We start from the raw sequence: 23,075 nt of genomic DNA on the forward strand, positions 1-23,075 counted from the left end.
GGCCCCAGCATGCAATGTGCCATCTGGACTGTTTGGATGAAGACAGAGCACTGCTTACTGGGATGTGCACTCTTCCCAGGCTGTATTAAAGGTGACGGTAGCAATATGGTCTGTGGGAGAATTCCATGAGGCTACCCGCAGCCTGAGGCACTTCAACCTGGCTCCATGAAAGCATAATTAGCACTGGACAAAACTCAGTGCTGCCAATGTTAGGGCTTAATCACAAATCTCATGATATTTGGTGTTTTTCTTAAAGCCCCAGCTCCCGGAGGCAAGTGTTAAGGGGGGAATCTCAGCTCTCTCTTTTTGTAAAAGTCTTCTAGCCTCATGGCTGCAGAGAAAAGCTGGGAAAACGTAAACTGACGGCACTATGAGGGCTCAGAACTCAACGTTTTTTAAAAAATCCATGATTTTTGTACCCGATTCATGATTTTTAGATGTTTGAGGTTGGCAATATCGTGTCAAAGGGGAAGAGGTACCAGCATGCAAAGCCCCAGGAGAGATCTCCTGACTACAGAGCTAACAGCCAAAATACTCAGAAAATCTTGTAGTCTCAGTTCTTTCCAAGGTTACTTACTACAACAACAACAACAAAACACAGAACATTGTGTAACACAATCTACTCACCAGCCCCCACTGGGGTCTCTCCCCTACCCTCTTCAATGCCTTATTTCCACATAACTTCCACCAGTGCTAACTGGATGGCTAAGGAAGAACAGACTCCCTCCCTCAGTGACAAGAGAACATTCTTCAGGTTAAAAGGTTCTAGAGGAAAAGGCATTTTCTAGGTAAGACACGAGCTAATTGCAGTCATTAGAGGTAATAGCCTTAATGCTTTGCTATTTCTGGTTTGCATGGAGTCCTCCTGGAGTTACTTACTAGCTGAGTGGCTTGTTCTCTGCACGGATTCTGAAACGTTAGAGAAGGATAAAAAGCTATTAAAGCCCATCTAGTCTAGCCACAGGTCACAAGTTGAGGTTTATCCCTGCAATGTATTCTCAAAGGTTTTCTCCAGTCATGGGGTGAGGCATCTGCAGAAGAAGTCAGGATACATTGTCCTAAAGGAGACCAGAACTAACACAAACCACTTGGTCACTATGAGTTACTACTGGAAATGGACATTCCTCCAAACAGCCAATGACCATCCCCCCAGATTAAGGTGTGGAACAGACTGCTCCCTGAACCAGAACAGGCAGAGGTGGGGTGGGGGTGGGGGTTCCTGGTACAGCATGTACTGTACATCTAGATCAGTGTTTCCCGGGCACAGACATACATATCAGCGTTGGGCTTCAGGTCTGTGTAACGGGCACCCTAAGCTCCCCTTCCCCCCCCCCATACACGACCCCAGTGCATTCCTCACAACTTGTCCTCCATTCAGTTGGGAGCTCTGTAACCAGCAATGGACCTTGGGCTGCCCACAGTCCTGTCCCAGATTCTCTGTGTGGCATTTACATCCCTCAGTGAACACGCTTTTGGGTAGGAAGAAGCAACATGGTCTAGTGCAGTGACACAGCAGCTTGTCCTCTCCTGGAATTGACACCTCCTCATCAATTGTTGGGAGTGAACTACATCCACCCTGATTATATTGGCCCTGTCAACACTGGTTCTCCACTTGTGAGGTACTCCCTTCTCTTCATGTGTCAGTATACCAATGCCTGCATCTGTAATTCTCACTCCATGCATCTGAAGAAGTGGGTTTTTTTACCCACGAAAGCTTATGCCCAAATAAATCTGTTAGTCTTTAAGGTGCCACCAGACTCCTTGTTGTTTTTACTCAGACCTTAGTGGGTCACGAGCCAAATTAGCAATCAATATTACCCATAAGAGCCACGGTGGTGTGAATTTATTGTTTCATTTACTATAATACTGTATATTCGCATTTAAATAGTATGACGGGAAATATTTTTGTTATATATATTATTCTCACAGCAAAATGACTGAGCACGTATTAATATTTTAACAACTACCATTGGTTAATAACATAGTAAAAGTATCCTGTTCGGTTAATAATTAAATCACACCGTGTTTTAATATCATGCTGCAAAGAGCCGCAGGAGACACATTAAAGAGCCACTTGCTGCTCGCGAGCCTCAGTCTGAGTTTCACTGGCCTAGTGGTTGGAGAAGGGGACTGAAGGACAGCAGAGCGAGTCCTAGCCCTAGCTCTGTCTTGATGTACAACTGTGGGCAAGTTCTTTACCCCCTGTGCCTCAGTCTCCCCACTTGCAAGACAGGGATAATATTTAACTACCTTGCAAAGTGCTTCAAGACTCTTGGAGGCTCTAGAAGTGTTATTATCCTCCCGCTAACCTCTACATATCTGCCTGACACTCCTATCTGCCTGCATGCCCCCAATCTTGGCTCACTCCCAAGTTGGCTGTCAGTCTTCACAATGGTGCATTGGGGGAAGAGAGGCAGGTCTCCTAGGTGGCCATAATCCATTCCACACACAAGCTTTATAGAGTAAGATCAACATCTCAAATTGCACTTGGAATGGAAGAGGAAGCCACTGGTGTAATGTCCCCTGTGGCTAATACAGCTACATTCTGTGCCAGCCGGACCTTTCAAGGCCGGCCCCATGCACAGCACAGTAGAACAGTCCCATCCAGAAAGTCAGAGGCAAGGATAAATAAACTAGGGAAATATAGCCCAGATGGAGCTACTATAGCTTCCATGACTGGTTGGAAAAATGTTCCCAGAGAGTAGTAACCAGTGGTTCAGAGTCAAGCTGGAAGGGCATATCAAGTGGGGGTCCCACAGGGATCAGTTCTGGATCCGTTTCTGTTAAACATCTTCACCAATGATTTAGATAATGGCATAGAGAGTACACCTATAAAGTCTGAGGATGATACTAAGCTGGGAGTGCTCTGGAGGATAGGATTAAAATTCAAAATGATCTGGACAAACTGAAGGAATGGTTTGAAGTAAACAGAATGAAATTCAATAAGGACAAATGCAAAGTACGCCACTTAGGAAAGAACAATCAGTTGCACACATACAAAATGGGGAATGACTGCCTAAGGAGGAGTACTGCGGAAAGGGATCTGGGGGTCATAGTGGATCACAAGCTAAATAGGAGTCAACAGTGTAACACTGTTGCAAAAAAAAGCAAGTATCATTCTGGGATGTATTAGCAGGAGTGTTGCAAGCAAGACACAAGAAGTAATTCTTCCACTCTACTCTGCATTGACACAGCCTCAACTGGAGTATTGTGTCCAGTCTGGGCGCAACATTTCAGGAAAGATGTGGACAAACTGCAGAAAGTCCAGGGAAGAGCAACAAAAATGATTAAAGGTCTAGAAACATGACCTATGAGGGAAGATTGAAAAATTGGGTTTGTTTAGTCTGGAGAAGAGAAGATTGAGGGGGGACATGATAACAATTTTCAAGTACATAAAAGGTTGTTACAAGGAGGAGGGAGAAAAATGGTTCTCCTTAACGTCTAAGGACAGGACAAGAAGAAATGGGCTTAAGTTGCAGCAAGTGTGGTTTAGGTTGGACATTAGGAAAAACTTCCTAGTTGTCAGGGTGGTTAAGCACTGAAACAAATTGCTGAGGGAGGTTGTGGAATCTCTATCATTGGAATTTTTTTAAGAGCAGGTTAGACAATCACCTGTCATGGATGGTCTAGATAATATTTAGTCCTGCCATGAGTACAGGGGACTAGACTAGATGACCTCTCAAGGTCCCTTTCAGTCCTACGATGCTATAACTGTGGTGAGTACTCAACAGAGAGACAGATGCCTTACCAGAGATAAATGAAAAAAGGTTCTTTCATTCTGCAGCCATGGTGGTCAGTCAGGGATCCAAAAGCACCCACAGATTGAAAACCTCCCTCAGTGAAGGGGCAAGAGCTACCTCCACACTACTGACACACTACCATCATCTGTCCTACCTGGGCTGAGCTTCAGCCCACTCACTTTCATCCAAGTCCAGGGTGCTGAGACAGGAAGGACAGTGCATTCATTGTACAGGCCTTTTGCCTGTCACTAGAAGGAGGTCACCAGCCAATGAGACCAAGCCTGACAGCTGTTCCTTCAAGGGAAGCAGACACCTTGCCCTCCTGCAGGGAAATGTCAACTATCACAACCAACAAATGGTCCAACACGCCTCTTTTTCATTTTACTAGCTGTCAGGGGCATAGGTACATCATCACATCATTAGACTCCCACTAGTCACAACCGGTTTGGTCCCTCCAAGTGATATGGAGATGCTATGACCGTCACTTTTGCAATTTATCATCAAGGGGGGTCCTATGGTATTAGCTATAGGCATCAACTTTTCATCAGGAATATGGTTTCTTGTGTTACAATATTTCTGCAACTAAAAAAGTAAGGTTCCACTGATTACATACATAAATATTTATGCATTCTAACCCCACTACATATAGTCCTGAAACCGTAACCCAAGTCATGCAGGTGCAAGGGTATCCCCATTTGGATCTGACTAGAACGAGGGCCTTAAATTATAAGCTCTTTGAGACCAAGGTTGTGTTTATTATTTTTCTGTTTAAATGGAGCTAGAGAACTAGTTAATAATACATACTTGACAGTTAGAATCTCCACACAGAAAGGACTGGTACTTAGATAAATGGGGATACCATGTGATTTACATTTTTAAATGTTGATGGCAATAAAATCAAAGAGGCAATTTAAGCCAAAGCCCCAACACTTCTTGTACAGTTCAGCCTGTTAGTAGGACGGAGACACACTGTTGTTAAGAAGGCACTAACTTCAGAACCAATGCCATCAGTACCAAAACTGACAGCCAATCACATCAAAGTTCCAAGAGCCCCACAAGGCTCTTGGATGCTCCATTCATGCCCCTCCCAGTCTTCAACAGCTCCCCCTTTCCCATCCACACCTCCCCGTTATCTTTCAAAAGGCCATACACATGTAGGTTATGTTATACTCCAGCGTCAAAAATTTTGTTTTAAAAATATTAAGCCATTTTCCAATACTGTGTGGCCAGAAGGGCCATGAGATGACCCCTAACTACTTTTTTTTTTATTGCTCACTACAAATTCAAGTTTTTTAGTATTTTGTTTACAATGTCAAAAGAATAAATTGCATCCAGAATGACAAATCTGAACAAAGCTGGGTTTCAACTCCACGCCATTTAATAATACATAATACTGTGCACATATCTGGTAGTGTACATGGCTTAACATTAGCTCATTCATCCCGGGGGAGGGAGGGGGAGAGCAGGTCAACACCATGAGATGATGACCCGCATTAGCACACCATGACTTGGAATAAAATTAGATAATGTTGCTGTCATTAATGGAAGGAGGGAAGTTAAAATGCACAATTCTCAAGTCACAACAAACAGGAATGGCAGCAGCTCAGGATTCACACCCCAGCTCTCCTGGTTGCCTCCTTTGCTTTTAAGCCAACTTTTTATTTATAGCAGAGCAGCAGGAGAAACACACCCTGGAAGAAAGTGAGGAGGAGGTGGTGGTGGTGAAGCACTAGTGAAAGGAGAGAAGAGAAAAGGGGTGGGGAGAAGAAGTAAGCAAGTAAATAGCTGAGATCAGTATGCAGCAGATAAAGGGTTTAGCAGGTGTAATCTAGATTAACTGTACAATAATTTCCTTGCACCCTTGCTTGGGCTGAGAAGAATAGTTGCCCCATAGAGTCCAAACCAGACACAGGAAAGCATCTCTGGTGCCTCTGAGTCAGGTCTCTGACAGAGATCTCAGCTGTTTGTTAGCTGCACTCATATTGCCTCAGAGCCTTTTCAGTCCGGCACCATTAAAAGGATCAGGCTGATTGACAGACAATGAGCTACTGGACAGAAGCAAGGAAGCTCTTTAGCTCCCTGAAGATGCAGGGTGGATTCAACTTTGACTGAGGAGGATGATGGTGGATTTTGCCTCCAAAGCCCTGGATCTTCCAGGCCTCTCTCCCAGGAATAGTGTTGCAGTTTGAAGGGCTGCTGCAGAGCCATCTACAAAGAAGAGCCGCTCTGGAGTGGGATTGTAGCATGAAGTAACCCCCTTAACTACACCTTTCGTCAGGGAGAAGGAGACTGCAGCACCATGAACCAACATCACATCACGCTACCCCACCCCACCAAAAGGGGAGAACAACAAAGAAGCACTCAGCCTCCTCTTGCCATCTTGATTCTCATACACACACACACAACCTGACAGTGAAACCTGGATCAATCCTAACATCCAGCGTCAATAGCATGAAAATACAACGTTTCCTCCTTGGCGATTTGCTTCTGAGATTGGGGGAGAGTCAGGGAACTGCAGAGAGACAGAGCTGGGCCAGGTAAAACAAGAAAAAAAATCGCTACAAAAATGGTGAATGAGTCATTGTGTTTATTGCGATGAGGCTAGTGTGTGTCAGCGGGCAGCCCTGGATACCCCTGTATCCCCTGCTGGGCTCCGTAAAGGGGAGTGTGTGTGTGTGTATGTGTGTGCGGGGGGAAATCACACAAGAGGTAAATGGGGCATTTGCAGGAGCCACCTCCCTAGCAATCCCGCTTCCATTGTTCCAGAGGCAGGCAGGCTAAGCGACACACACACACACACATCTATTGGAAACCGATACTGGAGCGGGGAAGGAGAGAGCCGTTCCCACGGGCAGGAGAGATACACACACACAGAGGGAGACATTCACATTTCCAGGCTGCCTTGGAGACAGGTCCTTGTAGCTGCTGCTGCAAAGGGGAGAAAGGCGGGGGGCGGAGGGAACGAGCCATTGCAATGCAATGTATGCCAGTCTGCTCACTTACCCCAGTGTCAGACACGGACCGGCTCCCCACTCCTTCTGCTGGACTCCCCAAGCAGGGAGGCTCCAGCTGGCCCCTCCGAAGCAGGGAGGACAGCACCGCACTCCCACACGGAAGGCACCCCTGCCCCACACCAACTAAGTCTCCAGCCACTGCCTGGCTCAGCTGGAAGAACAAGGAACAGAAGGAGGAGACAAGGAGCGAGGGGGGCGTGGCCTCTCCCTGCACAGGTGGTAGTGGGAGGGGCTATTCCAGTGCTGCGCTCCAGAGGCTGATGCGCATGCGCCCCCTCCCCCTCGGGCGATCGGATCGTTCACCTCGCTCCCCTTTTGCGCATGCGTGCTGGGGATCGAGCCGGGGCGTGGGGAGCTTGCGGCCTGTGAGTGACTGGGGCGCGCGCTGGCCCCCCACCATGCGCGGAGGGAGGGTGGATGGGTGGAGACCCGGACTCCTGGGTTCCTCGAGTGGCCTTGGGCCCGCGCCCTCTGTCCGCCCCGGCGGTGGCGGGTCCGCCCGGGTCTCCCCCGCGGGCTTGGCGCTGCCTGGCCCCGGGAGGGGCCCGTTCCCTGCGCTATGCGGGGCAGCCAGAGCCGCGCGCCCCGGCCGGGACCCCGCCGCGGGGCGCCCTGCCGGGCAGAGCCGGGGAACCCAGCGAGTGCGGGGCGCTGCGGTGTCGGGGGCGCTGCCCGGCCGCGTGTGGCCCGGGGCAGCCCGGCGTGCCTGGCTGTAGGCAGCCCTGAGGTGGGCCATGGCCTGCTGCTGCTGCTACACCCGGGTGCTGCCGGCTTGGTGCACAACAGGGGGCTTCGAGGGGCAGATGGTCCTCACCAGATGTCCTAAAACCTTACTAGTTTCCCAGCCTAGGCCACCCCAGAGTCTTGCTGCATCTTCCTCTGCACACCGCCCTGTATCCTCGTTTACTGTAGTTGCAGGGTCGCTGTAGAGCGGGGGAGCCAATTATTTTTTGTCAGGGTCCAAATTTCCAGACTCCAGGGAAAAAAATAAGTAAAAGAAAAGAGTTCAGGGTCTGTTCAAAAGTGTCTGGTGGTCGGGATTTGGCCGACGGTCCACCTATTGACTGTCCCTGCATGGTTTTGTAGCCTGTCCCCTGTAAGCACAGCAACTCTGTTTTTCTTTCCTGTCTCAAGAGTACATTCACAAAAGTAAACTACTAAACTCTGCAGCCTCTCTGTTACACCTGGCATGGCCGGTCCTTGTAACCTTTCTGGCGCTCAAGGGACACTTAACTCAGGTTTATATAGGGCTTGGTGAGGCCATCCTGGTAATTCTTTTGTATTATACTAGTGCCTGCAGTCCCCAACCAAAACCGGGGGCCATTATTTTAGTACTGTACAGACATAGTAATAGACAGTCCCTGTCTCAGTAAGCTTACACTATAACTAGAAAAGTCAGACAATGGATATGTCTATGCCAGACTCTTTCAGAAGGCTGGCACCGGTACGCCACATGAGTATTATAACTTACACAATTTGTTCTTGAGAACGGCCATACTGGGTCAGACCACTGGTCCATCTAGCCGAGTATCCTGTCTTCTGACAGTGGCCAATGCCAGATGTTTTTCAGAGGGAATGAACAGAAGAGGGAATCATCAAGTGATCCATCCCTGGTCACCCATTCCCAGCTTCTGGCAAACAGAAGCTAGGAACTCTACTCTTAAGGATCAACAAAGGGCAACATTTCTCAACTGGTGTGACCATGGGGAAAATTATTGAAAATATTATTGCAGTCTAATGCAAAGAAAATCTTGTTCCCCCACTCCTGGCACATCTTTCAGGGTCCAGTATACTTTCCTCCCCAAACATTATTTATGTTTAGTCTTCTTAGCATCAATGCATTTTTACTCTTATAGTAAATTAATAATAAGGGTTGTAAACACCCCCCCCCCCCCCCAATAAGGGGCAACTAGCCTGAAAGGGTGAGAAACACTGGCCTCAGGTAATTCATAGAATCATAGGACTGGGTCTAGACCATCCCTGACAGGTGTTTGTTTAACCTACTCTTAAAAATTGCCAATGATGGAGGTTCCACAACCTCCCTAGGCAATTTATTCCTGTGCTTAACCACCCTGACAGGAAGTTTTTCCTAATCATAGAATATTAGGGTTGGAAGAGACCTCAGGAGGTCATCTAGTGCAATCCCCCGCTCAAAGCAGGACCAACACCAACTAAATCATCCCAGCCAAGGCTTTGTCAAGCCGGACCTTAAAAACTTCTAAGGATGGAGATTCCACCACCTCCCTAGGTAACCTATTCCAGTGCTTCACCACTCTCCTAGTGAAATAGTGTTTCCTAATTTCCAACCTAGACCTCCCACACTGCAACTTGAGACCATTGCTCCTTGTTCTGTCATCTGCCACCATTGAGAACAGCCGAGCTCCATCCTCTTTAGAACCCCCCTTCAGGTAGCTGAAGGGTGCTATCAAATCCCCCCTCACTCTTCTCTTCTGCAGACTAATTAATCCCAGTTCCTTCAACCTCTCCTCATAAGTCATGTGCCCCAGTCCCCTAATCATTTTCATTGCCCTCCACTGGACTCTCTCCAATTTGTCCACATCCCTTCTGTAGTGGGGGGGGACCAGAACTGGATGCAATACTCCAGGTGTGGCCTCACCAGTGCTGAAGAGAGGGGAATAATCACTTCCCTCAATCTGCTGGCAATGCTCCTACTAATACAGCCCAATATGCCATTGGCCTTCTTGGCAACGAGGGAACACTGCTGACTCATATCCAGCTTCTCGTCCAACCTAAACCACTCTTGCTGCAATTTAAGTCCATTGCTTCTTATCCTAGCCTCACAAGTTAAGAAGAACAATTTTTCTTCCTCCTCCTTGCAACCTTTGGGATATGCAGAGTTAATTAAGTTGATTAGCACCCTGGTTAGCTTAACCTGGGTGTGAGCAACCACAGTGCAAAGCCATACCCAAGTTACTGTGCCCTCCCTACTGCTGCACTCACCTGGGTGTATCACTAGGACTTCTGGGGCCATGCCACATGGTTCTTTATGCTGTAGTATGCTGAGCCTGTCTGATTCTGTCCCAGTGGATTGTGGGAGAATTTGTCTGCCCTTTGGAGGGAATTGTGGGAAGGCATCAGAGGACTGTCAGCGCTCAAATGAGTTAGTCCTCCCTGCAAAGTGGCTGAGCTACTAGCCTGAATGAAAACAGAACCCAGATTCTTATTCATACTTCCAGCTGTGCCAGCTAGCCTGGATTGAAAGCACCACCAAACTCTGGGAGGCAGGATTCTGTATGTTGTTAGGAGGGGATTGGGTAGCACCCATGTAAATGAGTGGGCCAACTGCAGTGAAGACATACCTACAGGCAGTTAATGCAAGGTGGTAAATGTCTGGTGAAGACAAGCACAAAGAGTCTAAGGCAGAGGTGGGCTAACTACAGCCCGCGGGACTGTCCTGCCTGGCTCCTGAGCGCCCGGCCGGGGAGACTAGCCCCCGGCCCCTCCCCTGCTGTCCCTCCCCCGCAGAGCCATGCTGCCTCACGGGTAGCTTCTGTCAAGCAGAGTGGCAGCGTGTGTGGCTCCGGCCAGCGCAGCAGCTAGACATGCTGCTCTGCTCGGCATGGTAAGTGGGCTGGGGCTGGAGTGTTGTATAAGGGGGTGGGGGGACAGGGGACAGGGAGCAAGGGGCGGTTGAATGGGGTGGAGGTGTGGGAGGGGGCAGGGACTGGGGGGTTGGATAGGCATGGGGTCCCAGGGTGCCTGTCAGGGGGCAGGGGTGTGGATGGAGTCAGGGCAGTCAGGGGACTGGGAGCAGGGGGGTTGGATAGGGGGTTCGGTCCCAGGGGGTAGTTAGGAGTGGGGGTCCTGGGAGTGGCAGTTAGGGGACAAGGAGCAGGGGGGTTGTTGGATGGGTCGGGGGTTCTGAGGGGGGCGGATAGGAGGCGGGGGCTAGGCTGTTTGGGAAGACACAGCCTTCCTTACCTGGCCCTCCATCCAGTTTTGCCATCCCAATGTGGCCATCTTAAGTGGGTTTTTTACCTACAAAATCTTATGCCCAAATAAATTTGTTAGTCTTTAAGGTGCCACTGGTCTCCTTGTTGTTTCTGTGTATACAGACTAACACGGCTACCCCCTGATACTGGACAAAGACCGTTTTACATCAAGATAGCTATTTCTCAGTAAAATCCCAGTGGAGACAATGCACAGATAACTTTTACCTTGATGTAGCCAGTAGAGGTCTGCCCTATGCCCTGACCTGGGATTGACCTCAACTAGTTACTTTAGGGTAAAAACTAGCCTGGTCTGCACCAAGATTTTATATTGAGACAGCTGACTCAGTTAGCTATCTCAGAGTAAACACCTCCACCCTTTTTTTTGTTATTGTTGCTGTGAAGACAGCCATGGTTGGATAACAGGTTAGTGGTAGAACTGGGAATAGACCCAGTCTTCTGACTTCCTGTTTATTGTCCTGTCCACTAGACCAAAGTAATCTTTAAAAGAGAGAAGTTTGTTTTGAGATTTGAGGTGTATATATGTACATGTGCACACTCTGTGGGGACTAGAAAGCAAAATCCAGTTATGCAAGTTAATGTTTGGATTAGTTTGCAACCTCAAAAGATTTGAGTGGGGAATTTTACTATGAACAGGTTTTCAGGCATCTATAGCACTAAAAAGAAAGTCCTGAATCTCAATTTGGAACACTATTTCTTTATTTTTTTTTTTCCTGGTTAATTATGATCCTGACAACCAATTCCGAATTCTTGTGATTCACTTGGAAACTATGCAAAAGTAGAATTGTTCCTTCTCAAAAAGGTATAATGAGTTTCTATTATTGCCTTGAACCAATAAATACCCTGGTTAATAACCAGTCCTATTCATAAAACTTGAATTCTAGAAGAATTAAGTCCCTCTGTGTGAGTTTTGGCCTCTATAGTCTGTCATTAATGTAAAACCAATTATGCCTTTGTAATGAATATCTCCTGTGTTTTTAACACATACAAGCTCTTAATCACATCTCTTTCTTTCTGAAGAAAACTCTGAATCGGTTGAGCTCCTGTAGAGCACGTTGGCAGACATTCTATAAATAAACCCATACACTGCTGCTGCAGGTTCAGACATTTGCATTGTGCATATCATCTTGAGTTCATTGCCTTCATTTTAATGATGAACGAAGAACTCATTTCAAATCTGTACGTCCTAGTGCCCAGACTTTGATTTTTTTTTCTGTCTCAGTTTGAAAGAAGAGTCAGGCTAGACCCTGCTAAACTGACTATTAACATAAGATTACTACATTTGAGAGTGAGTAAAGATGTTTTTCCCTGTTTTTTCTGTTTTGTGCATTTAACAGCAATTTTGTGCTTAGTTGGTTTCAGTGTTTGCCCTTTCACCTAGCAACAGGGGACAGGGAAAAAAAAGTTATAAATAAGAAAATGTGACTGCGAAACTACAGACATTCCCAGGGGTCTTGGAAGCAGGTGGTTAACTCATTGTGTCCCTTAAAAGTGGATGTTCTGTCCTTGTGTTTTAAAATTTCTTTTAATCCCATAGTGACCTAATGTGCCATTAGGAAACACTTTTGCAGAGTGCTTTCCAATCTGTATCTGAGTGCTTCTATCACTTGAATTGAGCTATAGAAATGTATGTAGTAATAATGGTTACTGTCTAGACAGAGTACCCCTGCAATGGGCATTAAGGTTTTATCACACAAAATGGAGTTGGGGGGAGGTGGTCTTGCAACTTGTCGCTAAAGTGGAAAAAAAAAAAGCCACCTTTCCTACTGGCAGACTCACAAATGAAATTAAGAGAATTTGAAGACTCAAGTCTTGTTTCCCATGTGGTTTGAGTCCTGAAGAAGGTACTCAGCAACTTGTGGATTGTTTGGCTCCCTATGGGAGTAAGCACACATGGTCACTGCTATTTTAGTGGTAAGACATCCTCAGATCATATTAGTTAAATGAGGCAGCCCATGTGTGTTAGATAAAATATTCTGGGTTGGCCACTTTCTGTTCAGTGGAGTGGAATATTCCAGAACTGCAGTGTATTTGCTTCTGTTGGAAAACACTTACATTTGCAAGATTAATAAAACACATCTTTATTCCCTAGTGGAGAAGGGGGTAAGGTAAGCTGGGAGTTTTAATACAGCACTTGGAAATGGTACAGTGCATAAATAGCCTTCAGTGGTTTGTGACCAATGAACGGTTCCTCTTCCTGTGCAGTATTTGAGCTTTGTGTATGTCTGCTGAAGGCCTGTTGAAGTGGGGAGAATGCTGCAATACACTTGAGAATGGAATGTTTACTGCAGTGGGTTATTGCACATTCAGACTTAATCAGTAGACTAGGATTTGGTCACTCTGGTGAGCGAATATTTGATTAACTTTTTTTTTTTTCTTTCTAAAACTTACTCCGAACAAAAATTGCATTTGGGTCTACAGCATACCTGGTCAGGTTGGGGGCAAATGGGTAAAAGAGCTTCAAGGTCTTGGATTTACAGAGTTGGACCCTCTCAATATTTGAAATAAAAGTAATTGCTAGAGTTTAGCTGCAGCTGTGTGACCTAAATTAGAAAGGACGGCTTTAACATGTAGTTGTCGTTTAAGTGCGCTAGACATGTTGCTGTGTTGCAGTGCCGTGATCATTTCTGTGACTAGAAGCACCTCTTGTCCTATAAACTCTATACTGTATGAAATTGGCTTTTGGCTTGGTGGCTATCTAGAGTCTTAGTTTTGGGCAGTGGCCATGATGAAGATGGTACAAATGTTAGCCTACATGAAAACTGGCCTCTTCTATACTAGCATGAATGCGTCAACAATCAGAAGACTGTTAATATTTAAATATTAAACAGTAATAATCTCTTGTCTTTCTCAGATATTAGAAAGCACCCTCATGTGCTGATTGGGCAATAGCAACTACAGGTGACATCATACCAACATACATACCAACTACAGGTGAGTGGCTGTTGGAAGTGCCCAAAGGAACAATGATTGCATTGTATAAGGCTTGAGAGAGGCTGGGAAGAGCCTCTTACAAACACATCACAAAGCACCGAAACATGGACAGAATTGACACTGGAAAGCAAACTTAAGAAGAAAACTAAGTTAATTTGTTATTCACAAGTAACGTTTGCGGTTACTTCTCAAATAGAATGCGCCAAATACTGTCTCCTCCTCTCTGGTCCACTTTGAAGATTTGCCAGCATGTGGTAACAGCTCTCTGGAATGTTGAAGTGTTCTGTGCTGCAGCTGGTGGGATGGATTTTAGTGCTTTATAATGACTGCTAAACCAGCATTAAACCAGGCTTTTAATACTTAGCATTCACATACCGCCATACAGACAGTAAAAAATTAATCTGCCCCTTGGAGTTAAGATGGAGACACTAAGGCAGAGAGGATAAATGACTTCTTAAAGGCTACCCAGAGTATATTGGAGCCGGGTCTAAACTCGGGAGTGTCTGGCACCCAGTACCATAGACCAAACAACGGCTTACCTTTTGGGCTCTTGCTGCCAGTGGTCTACATTTTCATTTCCTTGGGAAGTTTGGAAATACTGATGTTAGTTAAACAAATTGAAGATCTGCTTTACAGTTCATACAGTATTCAGTGTAAAGTGTGTTTCACTGCATGAGCTGAATTACGGGGGGCATTTCAGCTCAAAGGGAAAGTTAAGACTAGCGGAATGTGTTGGGGAAGAGGGGATGGAAGAGTTTCTCATCATTGTTATAAAGATGGAATACTGATCACACACAGTTCTTGAACACTATCCACTTTAACAGGCAGAGGCTGTCTTGGGTCAGTGGCTGTGTAATCTCATGCCACACAGAGGATTCGGGGTTAGAAACATCCAAGGGCTTTTTACGAGCCAGTGGGATAGCCAGTGAAATGCTCAGTGTTCTCCAGGAGTTCACCACCGATGACAATTTGTCGGAGAAGGGGGCCAATTTATGCTGGGGCAGGCTGGTGGAGCACCTTAGTCTTCCCAATGTTGAGGGAAAGTCCCAGGCTATGATAGGCACCTGAGAAAAGATCTAGGGTGGATTGCAAATCAGCCTCAGTGTGCACGAGGATAGCACGGTCGTCAGCATACTGTGGGTTGGTAATAAGAGTCCTGGTGACCTTAGTTTTAGGATGAAGACTCCGCAGGCTGAAGAGCTAGTTGTCCATGCAATATTCAATCCCAATTCCAGAAGAAAGGTCATGAATAAGAATCGAGATCACGGCAAGATAGATGGAAAAAAGCTTTGGGGCAATAACACAGCCCTGCTTAACGCCAGTCATGGTAAGAGGACCTACAGAGGAAACGCTACAAGGACACCCTGAAAGTATATCTTAAGAAGGGAGGCATTGACCCCACGAATTGGGAAGAGCTGGCTGCCAATAGACCGCTATGGCATCGCATCATACATCAAGCCTCAGCTTGTTTTGAAGAGAATCGCCTTGCTCAAGAGGCCGAGAAACGGCAGAGGAGGAAGGAAAGGGTACAGCATGCTGGCCAGCAGTTGTGCTGTCTCCAAGCAACCACCTGCCATATATATGGAAAAACCGGTAGAGCACTAATTGGACTCTTCAGTCATCTGAAGTCTCCTCAATGACTTTTTTCCCCTCGGCAGACATCATTCTTGTATGGAAGGATAGCTGTTGGTGACGGATAGCAAATTTAAAGTTTAAGTAGACAGTATGGTACAGGAAAGGGGCAGACAGGTACTAGTATTTCTCATTGATGCCTTCTGTTGGAAAGATCCATGGCTTGCCTTAGACACAGGCTCTGGAAGTAGTGAGAGTAACATGCAAACACTCAGGTATGTGCTTAGTTTTGCTTCCATTTGTAAAATTAAGCATATATAGGAGTGTTAGCAAAACTAGGGACAAAGTCTCTCTCTTCGCTGCCAGGAAAGTTGTGTGTGTTTAGGGTGAGGTATCTTGCTCTAAAATCCTAATGGAGTCAAAGCATAGGTAGTCTTACCCTTCATGTAGCTAGGCAAAGTTACTATATCTCCCTGCCATAGTTGAGCTTGCCTGGCTACATCAAAGTAAAACCTACAGAGTCTTGTTTCTGCTAGTATTTCACAGTGAGATAGCTAATATGTGTTAGCTCTCTTGCTTTGAAAACACAGCTTTTTGGGCAGTAAAGATGATTGCCTTAGGAATAGTGGAGGGGAACTCAGGCAGATTTTCAAGAAATATTGCTAATTTATGCCAGGTTCTGTTACCTCCGCCCCCGAGGTTTTGTTTTGTTTTTTTCTTTGCCACAAAAAATACCACACTTCCAATGTGGTAAGCCTCTTATTCAAAACCTGCCCATGTGATGTGTGAGGCCACTTGCAGCACAGTTAAAAATACATGCTATATTGCGTGTGTGTTGGTGCAGAAGTGCTGCGGCAGAATTTTTCAGACGGCCCTTAAAATGTGCCAGTATACAGAACGTGGCCCCAAGGTTATCAGAACTGGCTAAAAGACAAGTGGCAACTGTATTTTAAGGGTTACTTCAGGAAGGAGAGAGGCAGAAGGGAGCCTTGTTTGAAAGGGTCCAGTTATTCTGTATGGTCATAGATACAAAGAAATAGAAGCACCTAAAATATAGGCCTGGGAGAAAGTCAGGGAATCTAGTTTTGATAACATTTTTGGTATCTGATAAATTCCTGCCCAAGTCTTTACAAAAGGCTATAATGAGGTTGGAATGCTGCAAGAACTTAAGAATAGCAATACTACTCAAAGCTGTGGCTCCTGAAAGAACTTCTTACGTTACAGGCGATTATTTCCTGTGGGCACTGCAGGTGGGAAATATTGTCTGAAATAGTATTGGAGTCTAGAAACAAGCTGAGGAATGCCTGCTGCTTGCTAAGATTTGGAACACCATCAGTGGCTGTTGGAACTTCATTCCTTTCATGTTCTTTAGTGACTTGCCTCCTGCAATCCACAGACCCACAGATTTTATATCGAAACCCACGTTAAAGGAATCAGAATTTTTTGGGGCCTTTTTTTTAGAGAGAATTTTAGTAGCTGTTAATGGTCGAAGAAAGTCTCTTACATAGTGACTATGTTCTCTCCAGGCATGCCCTCAATTCCCAAAATAACGATTACATGGCTTGCATTAAGAGGGAAAAGGCACTAAAATGATATATTTCCCCTTAAGTAGAAAACTGCACTGCAGTGATATTGAACATACTGCCTATGCATTATATGTGAGTTGTACTGACTGTCAGATTCAAATAAGGACGGTTGCGCTGGTTTGTACAATGCTGAGGATGCTGTCAGCACTCAAGTAATGTATGCCCAGCAGTGCAATGTACTATACATCCCAAATGTGTCTTTTAGATTCCAGCCTATGATTTACCTTTTTTAAAAAAAACTGAAATCAGCACTATCCAATTTCCAGAATCCATAATTCTCTTGTTTCTCGTGCAGGGCTTGTTACCAGAATCTCAATGGCTTTCTTGAATAGGCGACTGGGCTTGCTGTTAACCCAAGTAAACAGAGCAGTCGAGCAGCGGCACTTCAGGTACTTTTCAAATACTGCGAGCCTGTTGTTGTTTTTTTTTTAAACTGAGTGTTTTTCCTATTTAAAGGGACATTAAGTAGCTCAAATACAAAATGTCGTGATTCTAATTTCATAAAACCAGTGTAAGAGAAAAAATGTCATTACAGTCCATGAAAAGCCATTCAAAAAATTGCCTAAGCAATCCCAAACACAACAGCGTATGCTGCTGTCTGACAATCAAGATGTGATATTGGCTATGGCCCTGATCCGGTGAGCAGATCTTGTGCCTGTGTGCTGAGTAGGGCTCAGAATCTTCCTGTGCCCGTCTGATTGCAAGATCAGGGCTTGGGAGCAGAAGGTAAAGCTGCTTTGTTACTGTTGCCAGCTGAGTGAAATGCAGAAAAGGTAACAAAATGCCCCATGTGGTGAAAAGTCAGTTACATGCTTAGAATTCTTCTAGTGTTAATTGTCTGGTATTTAGACCAAAAATAATTTAAAAAATTCTTTTGTTGTATCTTGACAGTGTCCCTTACGTTGTTTTCTTTTCATTTAAAGTGCCTGTCCCTGCCTCTAGGTATTTATTCATTAACTTCACATACTGCAATGCATTGACTAGCCTTTAAGACCTTGATCCTGCAGTATGCTCTGTGTGGGTATGTGGAGCCACCAACACAGGTCTCATTGCAGGACTGATTAGAGTCTTAGTTTGCAGGGGGGATTAGTGTTTTAAATTGACTCACTTATTAGTCATTTAGGTCACACCCATCACTGTAGTATCTGGGCTCAATATCTGAGGCAAATAAGGACAATTTCCATATAAAAGGAGCTTAGTACCTCACCGCTTTAGTACCATGGGCTACTTTTATATGGACATCCGGAATGAGGACCACTGACTACCACTTACACTGGGGTAAATGTGGTCAGAATTTGTCCCCGAGACTTTTAAAAGGATAGTGGCAAAGAAGGTGTTGATGGTAGATAACTGGGAAACTGAGAGGCTCTGGAGCCATGTGGTGCTAACAATGAGGCTGTACCCATTATATGGGGACTAGCTTCTTGTTCAGTGTTTGTGCAGCACCGGGGCATAAACCCCTGCCTCCTGGCACTCTTTAAAATGCTCATTTCGCAAATGTGTGCTGCACTTGATGAGCCAGGAAGTTTGTGTGCCACTGTTTGTGGGAGCCTGGAGGGGGGCAAAGTTGTGTGCATGTACTCCCCATCTTCAAGAGGGAACGAGGGATCTAGATGTTGTGATTTAGTTACTGTATAGGGTATGCTCTATAAAACTAGAAAAAACCTGAGTGGATATGCTGGCCTTTCATCCTGAAGTGGTCATTGTGTAATTTGAGTGGTCATTGTGTAATTCAGAAACAAACTTCTGGGTTGATGTCTACCAGCAATCAAATCAGTATGGGCTTAAGGGGCCTGGTCAAGTGGATTTGAACAGGGCCTTTGTTTGTAGCGGTGAGAGGCTTTCCTAGACTTTGGCCAGGTGTCTTCTTTGAATGGGGCCAATAAACCACTTCGAATTTGATATTTTAAAAACTAATTAAAAAAAAACAAATGTATTTTAAGGTGAGGTTCTACTCTGAAAAGTGAACATGTAAAAATGACCCCTTACTGTACAGATCTGCCGTGCCTGCCCCGAGTGTATCCAGAATCAGATCTGCTGATTTAACAAACACATTTGTACTTCTTTTTATTCTTGTTAGTCCCGTGGAGCCAATATAGCTAAGAGACTCCAGCTCACGCTCTGTTCCTTCTTTTGAATCATGAAGAGAATTTTCTACTAAGTGACACCTGTGCACATTTGCGGAAGGCAGTGGGACTTCACAGGTGTCACTGAAGGGAGAATTTATTCTGCAGAACCTTTATTACTAATGAGAACATGCAAGAAACAAAGAGCCCAGCTTGATTCTCAGATCCCTGGTGCTGTTTGTGGCACTGATAAAAACCCCCAAATCCTTTCACTTGTAAACTGAACGCGTTGCATCTGGAGGTTCTAAAGGGTGCAATAAACAGGATGCTCTACAAGGTCATGTTTTAAAGGCACATTTCAGAGTAGAGTGGCCCTTTTGACTCCCTGTTAGCATGAATAATTTGTTTACATTTAGCAAATTGTATGTGAAGCCCAAAGTAGCACCTGACTTTCAAAGAACACTTTGCACGCAGTAGATGTGTCATAAGTATGGTATGTATTTCTCACTGATTCCTTATCAGTGTAACAGATTGATTCTGTGCTGGGCTTTGCCCTTGATCCCCAAGGATTGTTTGAGAAGCTTTATCTAGCATTCTTACTTCTCTTTTGCCAGCATCACTGGAGCATGCAGTGCGATACAGAAACTGACCCGCGTGCGAGTGGTGGACAACAGTGCCTTGGGGAACACACCATACCATCGGCCGCCCAAATGCATCCATGTGTATAACAAGACGGGAGTTGGTAAAGTGGGGGATAAAATTCTCCTGGCTATCAAAGGAGAAAAGAAAAAGGCTTTAATTGTAGGTCACAGGATGCCTGGCCCTTGCATGACACCTAGATTTGATTCCAACAATGTGGTGCTCATCGAAGACAATGGAAACCCAACCGGGACTAGAATAAAAACCCCAATACCCTTGATCCTGCGGAAGCGCGAAGGACAGTTCTCTAAAGTGTTGGCCATTGCCCAGCACTTAGTGTGAAGACTATGAAAGGTCTCAGGCTGTGCTGCTGCATGATCTTTGAAAGAGTAAGTGTTCCATATGGTTCCACTTAACCTAGAAGAGGCTCCAAGGAGAACTGAGGTTCATCGGGAGACTGGTCGTCTTCTTGTGAATTAAAATCTACAGCTGAATAAAAGATTTTTAAGACACTTGAGTATTTTTTTTTTTAGATTGATATTCTAACTGCATCACATCCTTTTAGATAGTTTTGCCAAAGCAAACTATTTTAGATGAACCCTTCCCTGCCTGTGGTGTTAACCTGACCCAAGATCATTAACACGTAATATGTTAAAACTCTAACTTGCTTTGCCCATTTATGCTGTTTGTTTTTTTTTTACTCTTTTTCATTTTTCAGTTCTGGCAACTTACGTGTTGAGAATGTGTTTTCTGATTTGTAACCACACATAAGTGCAGTTCCTACCCCCAAGATCTTGCAAGGCTAAATGACCCAGATAAGACACGGGGGGAGACCCAGAGAAAAGTATCTGATTGAAATGAAATGTTAGAGTACCACGGGCAGTTGAGTGATGGGCTAGTCTCTGTGGACCTTGCAGAAAAAAGCAGATTTTCAGGAGGGGTTGTAGTGAGGACAACGTTAGGGGACTGCTCACATTGGTAGTGAAGAGTTGCTCCATGTTTGTGGGCACCCCAGAATAAGGTGAAGAGGTGAGAACTGGAGAGGAAACAAATGGGGGCATGAGGCAAAGTGATAAGATCTGAGATGCAAGCCAGGACTCAGGTGAGTAGGATCTTGTAGGGAAGAACAAGAAATGTATGTGTGAGCCAGAGGAAGGCTTTGGAAATAACTGGTCAGTTTCATTTTCTGGTTCTCTTCACTATAAGAAAACTTCCCTTTAAATCCTTTCAAGTTTCTTTTTGCACCTCCACACTTTCTGCTTTCCAGGTCCTCAGCCTTGTGGCGAACAGAAGAGAAGGCTCTAGCTTAAACTGAGGGCAGTTTCTCCAGCTCATTTGATAGCAATCTCCTTCCAAACAAACCCCTCCCTGCTTTGAGGGGACATTAATGTCATTTTTCTATGCAAGTCCTGTTGTGTCTTTGATAGAGGGAAAGGCCTCTTTTCTAACTCTAAGGACAGTTAAGCTCTGGAGTAGGCTTCCACGGGAGGTTATGGAATCCATGTTGTTGGAGGTTTTTAAGACCAGGTTGGACAACCACCTGTCAGTGATGGTCTAGTTATACTTGGTTCCCCTCAGTGCAGAGGGCTGGACTAGATGACCTCTCAAGGTCCCTTCCAGTTCTACATTTTTGTGATTCTACGGTCAATGGGAACTCCATTTCTGATTGTTTACTGTGATAAATGCAGCTAGATTAGATGCCTGAACCTGCTTTTGCTATCGTTCCACCATAATGTAGGGAGTTGCAAACATGTAGGCATTGAATAAAGTCCTTTTTGGTTGAGTGTGGGCCCAGAACTACATGGGATACTTTTAGGGAGTCTCAGCTGCTGTGAATGTTATTCTAAAAGCAGCATTGAAATGTTCCACAGAGAGTCATAGGCATCTGCTACCATGGGAAGCAAACACCTGTCCTATGATGTTGCATCAAGGCTTAGGAAGTGCAGGCTAAGGACTGGGGGAGATTGCATAAAACTGATGCAATACAGTTAGGGCTCTGGTTTGAAAAAGAGGTGGCTACATGAAAATCCCATGAGTTAAGTTAAGTCACATCTGTAACCCTTTTAAAATGCTCCACCTAGAGGAGTAGCAGTGGGTGTTTATTTGTTATAACAATACTACTGATCTGTTTTAGCCATGAGCAGAGGAAATGACCCAATTGGTTCCTAAAAAGAATCACAAGATTCTACTTAAAGGGAGTGAAGACTGAAGCATTCACTATTTCTGCTCTCCTGGTGCCCTCTAGTGGCTCCCTACCGCCTGAATGAGTCTTGCAGCTGGGGTTTTATAACGCTGAAAGCCATCTTCTTTCATTTGAATTACCTATTTATAAACCATATGTGGAGGCAGTCCAGACATTCAGCATTGCTTCTCTTGGGGTGGGGCAAGCTTTGCCATCTTTAGCAGTTACTTGCTGTGCTTGTTGCAGGTTTGTTCATGCTGTCAACTGAAGTTAAATATGCTAAAGTTGGAGAGGGAAAAGTAACCCAAAATTACTAAATTCCACTGGCCCAAACCAAAAGGCAGGTCCAGCTGCCCAGTAGTAGTAAAAACCAAAGGCACCTAGAAGGTGCATTTGTTTAAAATACTAGCTTTTCATCATAGGTGATTATGAGCTGAAACTTGCCTATGTGTCTCTATCCCAATCCTATTTTACTGCATCCGTGCATTGCAAAGTCTTGTTTTACTACTAAGCATTTGATGCTTTGTATGAAGGCCATTCTTGAAAAATAAACTTGAACAATGATCTGCTGCCTGTTTAACTCAGATTCCATTCCCTGAAATTAAATGTTACTCAACTCAAAGCGAGCCATGAACTAAAATGCATTGTTCAGCGTGTAACTTGTGTGGTGGTTGTCACTGATTTACAGAAGTAACTTTAAAGGATTACTGCCAAATGGTTCTAAGACAAACTTTTTCCTGTTTTAAAGTTGTTTAGAATCCCAGGAGATCCTTACACAGGTCATAAATATGTTAGAATCTGCATACTTACGTTTAGGAACTTTGAGCAAAGATCTACCTGGAAAAATAGAATTCTTGGTTTGTGAAGGATTTCAGCACTGCGGGGTTGAATGTTTATCAGAGGAACCTTGCTAATCCACCTGGTTCAGGGAGCGTCAGGCTTGCAGGGCTGAATCCCTGCTCCTATACAGCTTCTGCCACTGCAGTTACAGTTAAAATGGCCTGAGTTAAACCAACCAAGGTTTAGAAAAATCAGCACACCATAGTATAGTTTGCTACTAGATTGTTAAAGTGCTTTCGGGTACAACTGTCTGAGTGCTCATCATAACCGTGTGCTACTGACTAAAGCCTTTCAAGTAAAAGCTCACCGAATGAGTATATGTATTGCTAAATATTCTGCCATGCTACCTTTAGGAAACCTTCCTCTGACCTCAACAGCCACCCTCATCTCCAGGAAGCTGTATTTCTTATCAAGTCCCATCAGTTCAGTTGTCCTATCCATCCTTCCTGAAGACATGGAGAAGTCAGACTTCCTCCTAATGTAAATACCGTTTGAAAAGGAGACAGAAGTAGGGGGAAATGAGGCATGTGC

General features: G+C 45.0%; 2 protein-coding genes across 3 annotated transcripts in view; one reads left to right on the forward strand and one right to left on the reverse strand.

Moving 5' to 3' along the window:
* The window catches only part of TMEM63B (transmembrane protein 63B), a 91,425-nt gene extending 84,498 nt beyond the window's left edge, over nucleotides 1-6,927 (reverse strand). Inside the window, exon 1 of the mRNA XM_034764853.1 lies at nucleotides 6,744-6,927. The gene's annotated coding sequence lies outside the window, so the exon portion shown is untranslated. The remainder of the gene's footprint in view (nucleotides 1-6,743) is intronic.
* A 92-nt stretch (nucleotides 6,928-7,019) lies between these two features.
* On the forward strand, nucleotides 7,020-20,034 carry MRPL14 (mitochondrial ribosomal protein L14). 2 transcript variants are annotated; one of them, XM_034764856.1, is made up of 4 exons: nucleotides 7,024-7,119; nucleotides 13,580-13,626; nucleotides 17,113-17,206; nucleotides 19,498-20,034. In XM_034764856.1, the coding sequence occupies exons 3-4, from the start codon at nucleotides 17,133-17,135 to the stop codon at nucleotides 19,862-19,864; spliced, it is 441 nt and encodes a 146-aa protein (XP_034620747.1). In that variant the 5' UTR covers nucleotides 7,024-7,119; nucleotides 13,580-13,626; nucleotides 17,113-17,132; the 3' UTR covers nucleotides 19,865-20,034. The 2 variants fall into 2 exon arrangements, with proteins under 2 accessions (XP_034620746.1, XP_034620747.1); XM_034764855.1 differs by lacking the exon at nucleotides 13,580-13,626 and having other exon boundaries at nucleotides 7,020-7,119.
* Nucleotides 20,035-23,075: the final 3,041 nt, after the last annotated feature.

The sequence above is a fragment of the Trachemys scripta genome, chromosome 3 (genome assembly GCF_013100865.1).
Source record: "Trachemys scripta elegans isolate TJP31775 chromosome 3, CAS_Tse_1.0, whole genome shotgun sequence".
NCBI lineage: Eukaryota > Metazoa > Chordata > Testudines > Emydidae > Trachemys > Trachemys scripta.